The sequence below is a fragment of the Sinocyclocheilus grahami genome, unplaced genomic scaffold (assembly GCF_001515645.1).
Source record: "Sinocyclocheilus grahami isolate Dianchi unplaced genomic scaffold, SAMN03320097.WGS_v1.1 scaffold110.1, whole genome shotgun sequence".
NCBI lineage: Eukaryota > Metazoa > Chordata > Actinopteri > Cypriniformes > Cyprinidae > Sinocyclocheilus > Sinocyclocheilus grahami.
In genome coordinates, this window is record NW_015505289.1 from 2,319,089 (window position 1) to 2,335,736 (window position 16,648).

Genomic DNA, 16,648 nt, shown 5'->3' on the forward strand with positions numbered 1-16,648 from the left:
GTACTGCACACATACCAGCTTCATCACTGTGTCTGTCACGCGACTCTGTTCCCCTTTCGGGCTCTGTCTTCACATTTATTTTGAAAGATGAAGCTCGCGATTATGGTAAGGTGTGTTACATTGCCGACGAGTGCTTGCGGTGTTCGGCCAATCACAATGCACTGGGTCAGCTGGCCAATCAGAGCAGACTGCGCTTGTCGGAAGGAGGGACTTTGTAGAAAACGAAGCGTTTGAGAGAGGTGGGGCATAGAGGACCTACAATAATGTACAGTATTTGAAAAATAATGTGTTTTTTGAACATTAAAGCATGTCAACATATTCTGTTACACCAAATACACAAAATAATGATCTTTAAAAAAGCATCATATGACCCCTTTAACAATGACAGATAATAGAAGTAAAACAAACCTTATATTTAAAGTCATAGTTTACAAAGCAACGAAAATTCTGTCATCATTTACTCACCCTCATGTCCATCCAAACCTGTGTTCATTATGCATTTCTGTCTTCTGTGGGGCATAAAAGAAGATATTTGAATAAAGCAGCATGAATAATGAAATCGACCTGTTCTCATCACATCAATAGCATGTGATGATTTCTGTCCTACTTGACAAGAAACATTTAATATTCTAACATTTATATATACACTCTAAAAAATGCTGGGTTGTTTCAACCCAACTTTGGGTCAAATATGGACTAACCTAACTTTTGGGTTAAAAATTTTATGAAAAAATGTAACCCAACGGTTGGGTTAGTCCATATTTGACCCAAAGTTGGGTTGAAACAACCCAGCATTTTTTAGAGTGTATATATTATTTCAGTTAAATTCAGCTAATCTTTTTACCATTGCGTTGATTGAGAAACATGTACCAATTAACCTGCATTCATCATATATAATCGAGAAAACAACTTATCGCGCCACTGCTTTTGTTCCGTGTTACTGTAACTTTGTAACATTGTTGATGATGACGCACAGCGTCTCTCAGCACCTGTCAGTGCGCGCGCGGTCTGCCTCGTCCTGTGACGTGTGTGAAGCTCTGCGAGCAGTTCTGATGCTGGAGCCCATCAGAGATCATTCAGCAGGACGCAGAGCTCTGCTTCACAAGGTAAGAGCCTGTCATTACACATCCGTTCTGAATTTCGACCGACTGTTCTGTCAGTTTACGAGTTTATTGATCATAATATAATATAGGCTATGTGTTTAAGAAAGACACGTCAGTTTTGCGACACGAATAAAACACCTGTAGAATAATAGATGTTATTAGTGACCGTCTGCATATTTTTTACATTCATGAGCATCTTAAACTGTTGCATAGGCTACTTTTAGCATATGTGAATTTGGAAATACACATTCGAAATAACGATGATGTGACACTCAGAAAACATTCAAATGCAATTTATACAAAGTGACTTAAAATGGAAAAAAAAAAAACATTACAAGATTGGTATAGTACTTTGGAATAAGCTTTTATTATTTATAAAATAATCAGTAAAGAAATGTTGTTTTAAACATTAATATTTAAAAACGTGTCAAGGTGGAATAACCAACATGCAGTAAGCCATTTTCTTGTCATGTGACAAGAAAGTGTAATCAAGTATTGCAAGGAAAATATTTAGTGTTCTTCAGATGATTGTTAAACCAATTATTTTTTTAAGTAAATCAACAATTCTCAATTTAAAAAAAAAAAACAGGCTATGTAAACTTGTTTTTCAGTATTATTTACAGATTAACAATATTGTTTTTCAGTATTATGATTTGGCAATCTTTCGAGGTTTAATAAGAACTGTAATTACATTCATGTTGGCCACATCTTGGTCTCAATCTCTCCCACAATTCAATTTGTTTGATCTATATGGCTGTTTAGTGGTTTACCAGCAGTTGAGCCAATTCATGAATACTCCCATTAACACAAACAACTTCCCCTTGTTATTTCTCAATGAATTATGAGACAGCCTGGCTCCAAAGAGACCAACAAGTGTAGCCCACATTCTGCAGAGTGAAAAGCCTGCTTGTTGAGTCCATGCAATGACAGAATGTTCTTACAGGGCAAAACAGGCGCATACAGAGGGTCCACTTCAATACAGGCAAAAGTGCTGAGAAGGAACAGCTGGTTAAGCAAATATTGGGGACCAAGAGTGTGTAAAAGTATAAACTAATAATGCATGGCTTTATTTGACACATGAATGAAGCACTCAGTATTTGCCATCTATCGGTTTGGAGCTAGATAAAACCTGTGCTTCAGTGAGCCACTATGGTGAAACTTGACCAACTGTTTTACCTAAGCTGGAAACAGACAGACCTGGAGCTGAAACAATGCACACTTACTGTATTCATGTCATACTACATACTTTTATATGTATGGTTGTTTTAATGGTTGGTAACACCATTGTTTCAGCAGACACTGGGGTTCTTTATGAAAAGCTGGTTAACTTAATGCATGTTGCCTTGTTTGCTATTTAGCAGTGGTTAATCAGATCTGTCTGGCAGCTGCTTGGCTGCTGATCTCAAGGTCATGTCGCTAGCTTTCACAAAGATGCGTCCAGTGGTCTGTGATGACCATGGCTGAACTCTGACCTTTTCCTCACATGGTTGGTAGAACACATTAAACCAGCCGATTTTCCAAGTGACCTTTCATCCTTATTCTCCACAGTGCTGTGATGTAGAGGCGGGTGGCCTGGGGCGATGCAATTCATTTCACCCCTGGTCTCCTCCAGGTTAATATGTTGCATCACTCAGAGAGTCTGTTTTATCTCATTAAACATTGTTCATTCCATGCTTGGACCAGTGTTGTTAATTAGATTCGAGTAAAACTATCGCTGTGTTTTGTCCAGAGATCAATTCAGCAGATCAAAATGTTCTTTAATGGTTCTATGTTGCACTTTAAGTTTAGTAAAGAACATCCTGTTTTGATGAACCATTTTCATTGTATCAGGATCTCAAGTTGTTATATATTGTTTTCTGGATGTTATAAATGCTTTGATGAAACTTACAAAGGCTCTCGCATCAAGCTACTATATAAAACTCTAGCCCCGATTTCACAGACAAGGCTTAAGCCTAGTCCCAGACTAAAATATAAGTCTGATCTGTTTCGCTGACTGATCTTAAAATATATCTTTCTTTTGTCTCATGATGCACATCAGTAATGTTTTTTTTTACCTAAGGCACATTTATAAAAATGACTTAAATGTCCTAATTGAACTATGGCCTAATCCTGGTTTAGTCTAAGCCCTGTCTGTGAAACCCGGCCTATTAGTTTTAAGCGGGACCTTCATTTCTTGTGAAGGGTACGTTGTCTTTCAAAAGGTCAGATGGCAACAGGCACTCTAAAATAACATGCCTTTTGAGACTGGATTGCAATACATACTAAAACACTGAGACTGAATAAAATTGCTATTTGGCCTGAGACAAGTACAGGCAAACTTTTGTTGAGGACACTTTCAATAGCATATTTCAGTTTTAATATGCTTCACTTCCTGTAAAAGGAACACATGCAGTCTGTTGTTTAGAGTAATTAGACAGTATTTTCACCATTCTTTTCAGAATTTTTCTTTTATCTATTTGTAGATGCAGATAGCAGGTCTAACACTAAGATGTGGGAGAGTATCCGGGTAATGAGGCAGTGTGTGGATAGGTTAAAGATGCGGTAGAGAGACAGTTGAAGTTTATGCATAAGCACTGAGGACTCTTTGTGTGTGCTAAGGTGGTGCGAGGGTGACGTCAAATCCCACAGTACTCTAATGAGATGCCGGGCGGGAGGACCAGCATGAACCCGCCCCATGTGCCGCTACAAGAAATATTCTCTCAAACTAATACTTTACTTGTAGTACAGAATATTAAGCGTTCAAATATAAGATATACCAAGAGTAACCCAGTTTTTTGCCTTCTAAGTATCCATCTGTCAAGAATTCTACCTGCTGCCTGATCAAAAAGTCCATCTGCTGTCCATCAGCCACGCCTTCCGAGTCCACCTTTTGAGCCGGTATGAGCACTGCTGTTAACACACCAAGGCTCTTTATTCACTGAGCACAGAGCCCATCCTCATGCTGGAGTCTATGAATAGGAGGTACATTGTCTTAAATTAACATGGAACATACTTAGAGAACAGTAAGGAGCATGTACAAGTTGAATGAAAAGGTTATATTTACACATCTGGCGTTCTCCCCCGCCATTAAATTAATGACATGTGAATGAAGCTAATGCAACTTTAAAGATGCAGTAAGTTTTTCCACTTAAAATATTGCATTTATAACTTGCCAAAAATATTTAAAAATATAGCTGCAGGCAGAAATACTTAAGCGAAACCCAAGGGGCCACAGTATAGCAGACTTACAAATTTTAGGATAATCATTCTGTTTTGTGTCCCTGCCATCAAATCCATTGTTGTATAGGTGCAAGCAAACAGTTTTATATATGAAAAAAGCCACAACAAATTTCTGACCAGTGTGGCACACAAATTGTGGGAAGACATCAATGAATGCTGTAGAACAGGCTTGAAAAACTAGGTTCACAAATGTAGCAGAAATTGATATAGTAATTTTTAAAAAATTACCTTCGTTGTTTGGCCCCCAATGATGTACACTCACACAAGATGAGGACTGCAATCATATCAGTGGCTTAGACCAGTTGTTTAATTGGCTGCCATGTCAAGATCACATGACCAGCTAACTACACTTGTAAATAGGATCTAAAATGGCATTAGTAACCAAAATAGTTTGCGTGAAACTGCATCATCACCAGTAGGTGTCAGTATAACGTCCAAGACCACTGGTGTATCAGTGGGGAAAAAATGCTTAGTGCATCTTTAAAGATGACCTTACAATTAGTATGTTCACCTGACAATGCACAGAAGAGAACATGTGAAACTGGATTACAAATTATTCAGTTTTCTTTAAAAAAAAGAAAAAAAGAAAACCTTTCTCAGTCATTTGCCACAAATCACAAAATAGTTGGAACTCAGAAAGACTCTGTATTATTCAGAACAGAGCATCTCCTTGTTCATTATGAATGGCTGAACTGTTTTCTGACCTTTGCATATTTTTTCTCAAAAAAGTGAAACATTAGAATGTTTTCATAGAGCTCTAGGAACTCTATTTAACCCCACTCTATAACCCAGAACATAATACATATAATATAATCTCACATACCATCATGGCATTCAAATTCCACTCATGCAAGTTTGTAACAACATGAAGGTGAATAAATAATGAATGATTTTTTTGTTTTCAGGTCCATTATTTGTCTGATTCACAGAATGTAAAAAAAATAAAATGCTACAAACCATGTCTATGTGTAGTAATAAACTTTAAGACAAATATGCAGCATATGGCACCTGTAACAAATGGATTTGACTTAAGAACAGAGTCCATGAAATGAACTCACTTTACTAAGTGCTTGAGTGGAGGTCGAACACACGCCTGACCCCTAGAGAAAACACATGGAAAGATTTGAGATGTTGTGACATGGCTCTTTAAGGTTTTGGGAGTGGTGCTGTGGATGCCAAAGACTGCATAATGGCCCATCAAATTACCCCGTCAATGGGGCCAGTCTTAGGCATGTTAGAGCACTACATCTCCAGAAGTGTCAGTAGGTCTTTCGGCACTCTTTAGAAATACTTATAGTTAATTTGTCTGGAAAATTAAAAGCACAAGTTGTAGCAGAATTAACAATTGTAAATTGTTGTCTGAAAACATCAAATCTACACAGTATTTCATTACATATTCGAAATTTAAATTACATTTAACATGCTTTAGATAAGAGTTATTTAAGAATGGCAAGGTCTGAATAATTGTATAAATATTTTGAAATTACTGCCAAAATTTATATCTCTAAAAACATACAAAATCCAAATTCATTATGGCTCTAAGACAGATATCTTACTATAACTACATGTATCCTATAACAACTGACTGTAGGATATAGTAGTGATTTCAATAAGATTTTCATCCACAAACATTTGCAATGCTAATTCAGGATTTAAGAGGTAAAGTTCAAACTGCTTCCTCAGGACTAAATTTAAATTGAGTAAAACTGTCCCCTCAGTAACTTAAACAGGACTTTTTTTTTTAGCAGGACCTGTGTGAATGACAGAAAGTGGAAATAAGTCTGATTTCACTGTAAATGAGAGGCTTTAGGATCCCATTCATACACTGTCATCGGTCTAATGTCTAGTGAAGAGAGAAGCCGTGGCCTTCAAAAACAGTGAATCGTTTGAAGGATGGAAACAGTCCTCTTACTGATGTTATGTAGATTAAGGGTTACTGTGTGCTTTGTAGAATCAAATGTAAGCTTTAAACATGAGTCATTGAAATCACAGGTTTACACTGCATCTATTTGTGTTGAACTGTTTTTGCATTCACCTGAAAATCACCACTGCCATCTGCACAGGTCTACTGTGGACTCAGTAGGTTTACCACCTTAAGCCGTTCAATTATGTCTGCATTTCCTGACAAGAATAATTAACCCATTTAACAAGCACATTACAGACAAATCCTCATCTAACCGGTGCATACATTCATCTCACATTGAAATTGGAGCATACTCTCTGATACTGCTATCAGGTGTTATCAGAATCTCTAACGGACATCTCTGTTCTTTAAGTATAGGTCAGATCTTAATTAAAAGGGCCAAATATTGACAGATTAATCCGTCTGGCTGATAGGCCTATATATTGGTCCATCAATTATATAAATGCATTTATTTTTATGACGACCAAATGGCATTATACTTGGCAAAGGTTTCTGAAAGAACACATTTGTAGAAATCAAGTTGACTAGCGTAATGCAAGATCACTGGAATCTATATATTTGTTTGGCACTTGGTAAATGAATGAACGAGAGAGAGATACACAACCGCTATCACGTCTGGAGATCTACTGCCAAACAAGGAAAGGAATAGCCTATAGTATCGGCAATGTCTACTCAAATCAACCACTTAAGGGATTATGTTTTGGTACATTAGGTAATGGGGTCAAAGGGAAATGAGGTTCTGACCAAAATGGATCCATAATCTCCCCGAGCTTCACAGCTGCTCAGGAACCAGTAGGAGTTGTTGGGAAGTGACATAATAAAATGAACCCCCAAGCTATGTCGACTCCATTTCCAATGTGTATATTGTGAAGTTGTGTGTATAGTCTCCAGACCTTCAGTGTGTCTAGCGATATCTTTTATCTTCTAGCAAAAGGCTTCTAACAAAAGTTTTAAGGGAAGAATGTAAATATTTAGTTCAATTCAAAAACACTAATGTTTTCATATCTTTGAAATTGGTCATTTATGAGCTAAACCCAGTGCATTAAAAAGTACTATTTACATCAGGGAAGTTAATTTCAGAGCCACTGCTATCAAACATCACTTTAAAATGACACTAATAGATACTTACTAAAAAGCCCAGTTAACTAAACACTTTACATCATTCAGTAAAAAAAGGTATAACAAACAAAAGGTTTGGGTCTTGCAAAAGGGATTTCCAAATGAGGATTGGAAAGTCTGCAGAACTGCTGGGAAAATCTGTGCTTGAGTTAAACAAGCATGTTTAATCAGGACCTGTCCCAGACTTCAAATCGTTGACAAGTAATTTATTTTCTTCGCAAATTATGCCATGCTTATCCACTCATATTCCACTGCACCAAGTGTCTGCAAGTGACCTGGTCAAGCAACTATTATACTGCTTAAAGACCTTGAGCATGACTACTCAAAAATTTGCATTGTTAAGCATTGGCAGCTTCATTTGATGTTTATCACAAAGATTAGAATTAATGTTAAGGCGGTAACAGCAACCTAGCTTAAATGTCCAAAAACAAGAGGAGTACAAGGTTAAGAACAAGTATTGAGTCACTGTTTATACTGGATTGTCTTTGAGCAAATTCAACAATCAAAGTTGTAACCATTTCCTGGCAGCAAGAGATGTCAACAATCGGAGACTTTTCACCCCAGTTACAGAGTTGGTGCCTCTTCCCAGAAGATAAGTTCTCAAGTTGTGCAAGACTAAGATTCGTGTGATGCTTCTTCGCAAATTATGCCATGCTTATCCACTCATATTCCACTGCACCAAGTGTCTGCAAGTGACCTGGTCAAGCAACTATTATACTGCTTAAAGACCTTGAGCATGACTACTCAAAAATTTGCATTGTTAAGCATTGGCAGCTTCATTTGATGTTTATCACAAAGATTAGAATTAATGTTAAGGCGGTAACAGCAACCTAGCTTAAATGTCCAAAAACAAGAGGAGTACAAGGTTAAGAACAAGTATTGAGTCACTGTTTATACTGGATTGTCTTTGAGCAAATTCAACAAAGTTGTAACCATTTCCTGGCAGCAAGAGATGTCAACAATCGGAGACTTTTCACCCCAGTTACAGAGTTGGTGCCTCTTCCCAGAAGATAAGTTCTCAAGTTGTGCAAGACTAAGATTCGTGTGATGCTTTTTTTGAATTAGCTAGTGGTCTGGCACTGTTTCTAAACCATTGCCGTTTTCTGATCAACTGCAGTCTATGCGTTTAGGACGTTTACCCACATTTGAAAACTAAAGGCATGGCTTGTTTTCCCTGCGCTTGACCTCACTGTACACAATGGAGTGTCACAAAGGAATGTGATTGGTAACAGTGTTCTCCGTCAACAGCACATTTAGTGTGGCTAAGAGTTAACGGTCTGTGTTTGGTTAACCGTCAGCCTGCAAAACAGAGCATGTTTGAGAGTCGTTACACTTAAAAAGGCCATAGGGTAATTTGGGTGGGAACAAATTCTTTCAGCTGTAACAATTTAGCATAGCAGACCAATGCAGCATCCTACAATTACTGGAGATCTTTTGGATTGTATTTTGTCCATTTCGCAACAGAGGACTTGTTATCCTTCTCCTGCAGGATATGATTTTACCTTGTCACAGTTGAGCAAGCTCACTGTACTGTGGTAACTTATCTGTCACAGGAGAGGGCATTGCATCTGTGAGTCCTCACTGTTATCAGTGGTGGCTTCCTGGTATGCGTAATGACTGTTTGCAGGCTGGGTCTGGGGGGGTTGGCTACTCTGCAGAGCAGTTCTGCTGACTGCAGTAGAGAGGAACTACCTCAGTGCGTCAGCACTCTGAAGTGAATGAAGAAAAAACGAATCAATCAGTGACTGCAGAGAGAGAGAGAGAGAGAGAGGGAGAGAAGACTCTACACACTTTCTAATCCTGATCGAGACCAATGCAGCATCCTACAATTACTGGAGATCTTTTGGATTGTATTTTGTCCATTTCGCAACAGAGGACTTGTTATCCTTCTCCTGCAGGATATGATTTTACCTTGTCACAGTTGAGCAAGCTCACTGTACTGTGGTAACTTATCTGTCACAGGTGAGGGCACTGCATCTGCGAGTCCTCACTGTTATCAGCGGTGGCTTCCTGGTATGCGTAATGACTGTTTGCAGGCTGGGTCTGGGGGGGTTGGCTACTCTGCAGAGCAGTTCTGCTGACTGCAGTAGAGAGGAACTACCTCAGTGCGTCAGCACTCTGAAGTGAATGAAGAAAAAAAACGAATCAATCAGTGACTGCAGAGAGAGAGAGAGAGAGAGGGAGAGAAGACTCTACACACTTTCTAATCCTGATCTTTTGCGTAGCTGTCCTCACATGCGCTAGTGGCCGGGAGCACACGCTCTGTAAGATGGTAAGTCTTTTCTGAGCTCCGAGTCTGTAGGGAGGCAATCTGTGCTTTAGAAGTGTGCCAGCAAAGTTTTGTGCTAGTTTGTGCCATAGTGAGCATCTCGACTGCACTTTTCTCTCACTTCAGTGCCTCTTAAGGTGAAGGGTAAAGGAAGTCCTGCAGCAATGGCGTTCGGATTGCACTGGTGTTAATTGGGATTTATGCATGCGTAAAAAGTTTAACAGTCTTAGTCATTTATTTATATACCTTGCATGAGTGTCTTTCTGGGAGATGTGGGGAAAAGGACACAGTGTGCGCTGATGTCTGCGTGACAGTACTGCACAGGGGAGTTACTGCAGATGGAAACGTGCAGGGGATCTGGTGCAAGTCACACAAAACTGAACTCGCTCACAAACTCCACAGAAAACAACTTGAGATTGTTTTAGTAAAGCCTAATAATATAACTCTAAAGAATGTCTCCTTCCTGGATTGGATGTACAGTAGATAAATGGTTTTGTTAAATGCATGTTGTATGACTGTCCCTTATTTTTGTGTTCTCTCATGTAGTGAAGTACCCCCTACCCCCCCCACCGGTGCAATAAATCAAGATGACCTTCCTTCTTTTCTTCCTCTTGGTCCTTTCCAAGAGCCGAGCTGACAGCTTTGAAGAGGCATACAGTGACCTGGAACACTACAGGACTATATACATCTCAGGTAAGAGATGGGAAAAGATGTGTTTGTGATTGTTTATGAGAGGAAATTTTAGAAAGAGGGTGACGAGGATCAGGAGAAAGCGAGACACAGAGAGATAGAGAGGGGGTTGTACTGCCCATCCCCTAAATGGTGCTTCCCCCTCCAGCATTTCTTAACAGGGACACTTACCGTAATTATCTCACTGGGTGTTGGCTTAGGTGATTCGAAACCCTCTGGCTCCTGTCACAGAATGCAAAGTGGCTGGAATTACTTACTACAAGTGTTAAATATTTGATAAGCTATTGGGGTTCAGTATTTTTTCATGCTGATATCTGATTATAGTAGTATATCAGCCTCCCCGACCATATCTGCAAAATAAACAAGTTTTTAGTTTGTGTGAACATCTATATAGTAAGTATTAATTAGTATAAAAACAACACGCTGTGCCCTGGCCAGGAATGATACAATGACAAGTGATAACAACTACCTCTGCAATGCTAATCTGTTTTGACCCAATCAGTCACATCAAATACACAAGACTTGGTAGCTTGGATTCAATCACTTATTTATTTTTTGGGGTCACGCCAAGTAGCCCCCAGTGAAATCACATTGGTTAAAAAAATCGGAGAATCCCATGCATTCTTGCACATTTTTAAAGATGGAAACTTTTTGCATCACACCTGGTTTGGACACTGTGCCAGTGCCTGTATTCAATTTTGGTTTTGACAAAGTTTTGACAAATAAGCATTCCTGTAGCATAAATTGAATTTAACTGGAGTTTAGCTGCAGCGTGTCTTGGTTGATTGGATAACTTTCCGTTTTTCAACGGATTCAACAGGGTGTTGTTGAGAACTTGACAAACCCAGGTCTTAACTCAGGTTATTTGACTTTGAGATTTCATCATCCTTCAGCCTGGTAATGAGGAAGAGTATGGGAGAGTTTTATTTAGACATACAAATTCCTCTAACATTTAATTCAACCAGCAGCTTTGCCTGGTCACCCACTGAAGCTAAGCAATGTTGAGCCTGGTCAGTACCTGGATGGGAGTCCTCCTGGGAAAACTAGGTTGCTGCTGGAAGAGGTGCTAGTGAGGCCAGCAGGGGGTGCTCACCCTGTGATGGGGGCACTGCCTTCATTGGAAGAGCATACACAGTCACTCTTAAGTTTCTGTCATAAACATGTAGGGGAGTTTCCACTTCTCTGAAATCTAACAAACATTATGATTTATGCGTTTGCATAACCACAACAGCCTGTAGCAATAGACAAGGATAAATTCAAGCTATCATCTTTGTGACACACCTGAAGTTATTGAACACTAACCAATGCAACAGGCCTTGGGACAAAAAAAAACAACAACAAAAAAAACAGATCAAAGGCTATTAACTCAATCTACATTATTATTTTGTTTACTTCTTTGACTGAAAATCTCTTTCTCTGACTTAGAAAATGGCCCCAGACTCTCAGTTGACACAGCACAACCCAAAGTAATCTCTCAATGTGGAGGCAATGCCACACTGCAATGCAAGTTCAACCGGGATCCCTCATCTCCCCCAAATCCCAAGATGAGGATTAAATGGACTAAACTGACTTCAGACTATCTGAAGGAAATTGATGTGTTTGTAGCCATGGGCTTCCACAAAAAGAGCTATGGTCGATTCTACGGCCGTGTACACCTGCAGGCTGCCAGTGCGAATGATGCCTCATTAGTTATCACTGACATCACTCTGGAGGATTATGGGAAATACAAGTGTGAAGTCATCGATGGCTTGGAGGATGATACAGCAGTTGTATCCCTTGACCTGGAAGGTAAAGCATAGATTTATGTTGCTAAAATATCTTTCCTGGTCCCTCTAGCAACATTTAGCCATGCGCCACCACAATGTCTCACAGGCTGTTTTAATTTTGATTATGAAAATGTAGATGCTGGTGTGGTAGTGACACTACCATGTTTTAAAACTATTGACTTGCAAGATTTCATGGGTCAAACTGTTTAATCAGATAAGTTGTGCTGGTGAACAACATGACTAGGCACGTCTACCATGTAGGCCAGCACCCAACAATAATCTTTACTAAAACCATGTCTTTGACAGTTGTCATTTGGTTATATTAATATTTTGTGTACATATTCTGCTTCCTTCAAACATGATAACTTCAAGTTTTTAAGAAACTCTACAAAATGGCCACATGGATGAAAAAACATTGCTACAGCAACACACTACCATTGTAAGACTGGGTTGTTTTTTCCGGAATATTACACATAACTCTATACACCGTTTATGCATCCTTGGCTGTTCCTCAAGGCAATTATCTGTGAGACAGCATTGTACTGACTCTCTTCACACTGTGTGCAATGTAAACACTATTCAATAGTCTTATAATGCAGAGTAGAACAACTTATAATTCTAGACCTTCAGTAAGATCCTGACATAAAAGCTATCATGGCCAAATAATGGGACATTTATTTGGTCCTTGCTGTCAGAGCATTCTTGGCATCATTTTAGTTGCATGCAATAAATCAAAATTTTAATTCACTTTAGATGAAGCATTGGAGAAATTAATTTGGAATTTCATTAATCGCCAGATTATTTTCTAATCAGAGACCATTTTAAGGATTTCTATTATGCAAAAATGCCATTTTTATACCTTTTTTTTGGCTCTTCGGGGTCCTACAGGCATTGTGTTCCCATATTTTCCTCGACTGGGTCGTTACAACCTGAACTTCGCTGATGCCGAGAAAGCTTGCAGAGACCAGGATGCCATTGTGGCATCTTTCGACCAGCTGTACGATGCATGGAGAGACGGGTTGGATTGGTGCCATGCAGGGTGGCTCAATGATGGATCGGTGCAATACCCCATCACCAAACCCAGAGAGCAATGTGGAGGCAAAAACACCATTCCTGGTGTTCGGAATTATGGGATGCGTGACAAGCAAAAGGAAAGATATGATGTCTTCTGTTTCTCCTCTAACCACAAAGGTTTGTCCTCCCCACTGTTTGATGAAAGGCATTTGAAATAGGCTAGCTTCTCCAAAAAGTGGAGCAATTGATGATACATAATTTATGAAAGGAAAAAACTAATTGAGTTCAGCCATGCAAAGAATCTCCTTGTTTAATATCCTTACTGCATATTATTTGAGAGTAAAGGCCTTTCCCTTTTCTCTTCTCCAGGACGTTTCTATTATTTGATACACCCTTTCAAACTTACGTATGATGAGGCAGTGCGGGCATGTCAAAAGGACGGCGCTCAGATCGCCAAAGTCGGGCAGATGTACGCAGCATGGAAGCTGCTGGGCTATGACCGCTGTGATGCAGGCTGGCTAGCGGACGGCAGCGTACGCTACCCAATCTCAAGACCACGCAGACGCTGCAGTCCCACGGAGGCTGCCGTCCGCTTCTCTGGATTTCCAGACAAGAAGCACAAACTCTACGGCGTCTACTGCTACAAGAGCGACAACTGAGTATACCAAATGTATAACTCAAGAACTAAGCGTAATAATGTAAGGAGTTAGTTCGAGTGCATTAAAACTGTGACAAAGTCTCTAGATACTGTAATACAGAAGGATTTAAATATAAAATAAGTGATTGGTGTTTGTTTGAAGCAAAGATTCTGTAGAATTAGGCACCTCAGGCACCCTCTTCCCTCAAAATCAGGACTTCGCTACAAGACGGCAACAGGACAGGAATAGTATTCATTGGGTGCCGCAGAAATTATAGCTACTGGTTCCAGGTCTGAATGATCTTATACAGTACAGCAGTGCTGAAGGAAGAGATATTTGGTGAGACTGCAGAAGAAATTCACTCTGTGCTCTTCCATTTAGCATGCAGTAGCTTGAGGGATGTTCTAGAACAGAATGACAGCAAAGCTTACATACTTTGAACTGATACCTTTGGGCACTTAGTTTATCATTCAAGAACATCATATCCCATATAAATAGCATGTGAAAAATATATTTTCTGTTAATAGGAAAACAAATTCAACGAAAGTGCTAAACACCATACAGTACAGCCATGGCACAATGAACAACTTTTTCTTTTGCCATCCTTACAGGGTGCTATATTGTATTATTTTCTAAAAACATACCTTTTTAAATTTAGTTTTACGTGTGGACCAAACCATGTTGAGTCATAAGTCGCATTGTTCTGTGATTTTTTTTAAACTATTGAAATATACAAGTAGAGTGGTTATAAATGTATGTTAATTATCTTTTTCTTGAAACTAGCCTATGCGTTTATACAATGTCTCCCCTAAGACGCAATGTAAGAAATTCAGAGCTCCACTGTACTGACCTCATCACTGTCAAACTTTCTTTGTGTTCAGGACGATGAAGAAATCTGTGGTTCATACCACAGACATTATAACAAAACCATTGTTTACATCAAGTAAATCTTGGTTTGTTTTCTAGAACTTCTTATTTAGTACTTCTGATCAATTCATTAAACCACAGAAAACCTATCCTCAAACATAGCCCGTGGCAATGTTGCCAAATGTTAATACAAAAATGTTAATAAAAATTAGTTTACTAGAGGAAGTTGTGTGAAAGAAAGCACACAGCCCAGTTTCCAGCACATGTGATGAGTAGTTTTAGTCTATGCATGTTACTGTTTACAAATAGCAAGACAGAGGTGGTTAAAAAGACAACAGTGCTAATGATCACGTTGTGTTACTTAGTAAAACAAAAACAGCACAATGAACTTAATTTTCTATTGTTGAAAAAAAAAAAGACCTTGCAGGAAAAGGTGTACTCAAAGATGACAAAAAATAATGGCACAACAAAAAAAAGTGCATAGTTAGCATGCGGCATTCAGTCGTTATTTGTCTGTGAAGCAGTAGACCTTCAGAAAAACATGTCAAAGCCATGGCATTCAGAAACAAACCATTAAAACAGACTGCCAAGCTAAGACAAAAACAACTTGATGGTTTATTCTTGTTATCATTACCATTAGGGTCAACACAGGCAGTTTAGAACTCAAGGTCATGAGTTTTAGCCACTACATTAAATGACCAGCTCCACCAAAAACTGGAAAAAAAGGAAAATACGCAAAGGTCTAAATATCAGTGATGTTTCAAAATACAGTATTCACATTAATTTCATTATTCATTTTGTTTTGACTGTGGCAACTGTACATGTGCCTTGTTTACAAAACTTCAATTGAATGTTTAGACATGTCTTTATAGGCAATGTTAACATTTTTCACCCTTGTTTTGTGTACATAAAGTATAATTAAAGGGATAATTTGACTGTATCGATGTGGAAAAACCCTTGACCCAAAAAATAAACAATCAGTCAAATACATATTTGTTTTGGTTGTTTTTAGAAAAGCACACCGAGAAATTATATAAAAATAACAGAGGTCTATAGTTTTAACAGTCGGTCACATTACACACACACTCTGCCAAAATAAAGAAATTGCAAGGAAAATAGAAATCAGGCGACTGACTGGCTTTATAAAAATGTCCTCAGAATAAAAAGCCCAAGAGTATGCATATAGCAGGCTAAAGGTTGCATATCTAAAAAACGGTTAAAATTGTTATATTTTAATCATATCTTTCAAACCAGCAAAATCTGACAATGATGGTATCACAAACATCGCTGCAACCCCTTAACAGAAAAGCTTGTCCAGCTTATTCAACCGTGTGTTTACTGTAAATAAACAGCCAATTAGACCTTTTAACTAAAAGGCGGGACTTCCATGCATATAGCTGCCATATTAAGCGTTATGATTTTTCTCAAATCTAACAGACAGCTTTTTCCAAGGATACTCTGGTATTAGTTGTAGGCATATTTCTAATGACCATTTTATTGGACAAAAATGTGTAAACACTCCTAACCTGCAAAAATAATCAATAAGAGTCACCAATTTTTGACTGTTTTCTCAGAGGAAATGGAGCAGCTACAAGTTTGGTCGGTTTTATAAATACACTGACTAGCTCATACAGAAAGTTGGCCTAAAAGCTAACAGACGTGTTCGAATGCCACAAAACTACAATTTCATGGGTCTTTAACTAAAGATGGCCAAAGTCGTTGTGTATTTTAAGTGTTTCAGTTCAGGGAAAAATAAACTTTTGCTTGCCAAAGACTCTCAGAAAACACACCAGAAGCTTGACAGAGTTAATCTCAAAATGAACACTGAACAGTGTTCAGCTTTAAACACCCACGTCCTTACCTTGTTAACGTTAGCGAGTTTGTCGACTAGAAAGTCGTCAAAACAGTGCAAGTGTCTGTTCATTACGATCACATGTCATCTTCATGATGGCGCGGAAATCTCCGTTTCCGTTACATCGCCCTCTTTTGGTCAAGACCATCCACAGCACTTTGTGTCAAGAATTTACGCGGGATTTTTG

At 38.7% G+C, this 16,648-nt stretch overlaps 1 protein-coding gene and 1 long non-coding RNA gene across 3 annotated transcripts; one reads left to right on the top strand and one right to left on the bottom strand.

Annotated features, from left to right (window-relative positions):
• Positions 1–1,031: 1,031 nt before the first annotated feature.
• LOC107588973 (hyaluronan and proteoglycan link protein 1-like) lies at positions 1,032–15,324 on the top strand. 2 transcript variants are annotated; one of them, XM_016277265.1, is made up of 5 exons: positions 1,032–1,106; positions 10,181–10,327; positions 11,750–12,112; positions 12,979–13,281; positions 13,474–15,324. In XM_016277265.1, exons 2-5 carry the CDS (start codon positions 10,222–10,224, stop codon positions 13,761–13,763), a joined length of 1,062 nt encoding a protein of 353 aa, XP_016132751.1. In that variant the 5' UTR covers positions 1,032–1,106; positions 10,181–10,221; the 3' UTR covers positions 13,764–15,324. The 2 variants fall into 2 exon arrangements, with proteins under 2 accessions (XP_016132751.1, XP_016132750.1); XM_016277264.1 differs by lacking the exon at positions 1,032–1,106 and adding an exon at positions 9,562–9,637.
• On the bottom strand, positions 9,301–16,550 carry LOC107588974 (uncharacterized). Its single transcript, XR_001609634.1, has 3 exons — positions 16,471–16,550; positions 10,496–10,546; positions 9,301–9,483 (listed from the first exon to the last, which is right to left on the bottom strand). It is a non-coding gene; the product is annotated as an uncharacterized lncRNA (long non-coding RNA).
• Positions 16,551–16,648: the final 98 nt, after the last annotated feature.

Bases quoted from the DNA above. Each gene is read 5' to 3' on its own strand.
- LOC107588973 (XM_016277265.1), top strand. From the start codon at position 10,222: ATGACCTTCCTTCTTTTCTTCCTCTTGGTCCTTTCCAAGAGCCGAGCT. The intron at 10,328-11,749 runs GTAAGAGATGGG...TCTCTGACTTAG, and splicing joins CAGGACTATATACATCTCAG to AAAATGGCCCCAGACTCTCA. The intron at 13,282-13,473 runs GTTTGTCCTCCC...TCTCTTCTCCAG, and splicing joins TTTCTCCTCTAACCACAAAG to GACGTTTCTATTATTTGATA.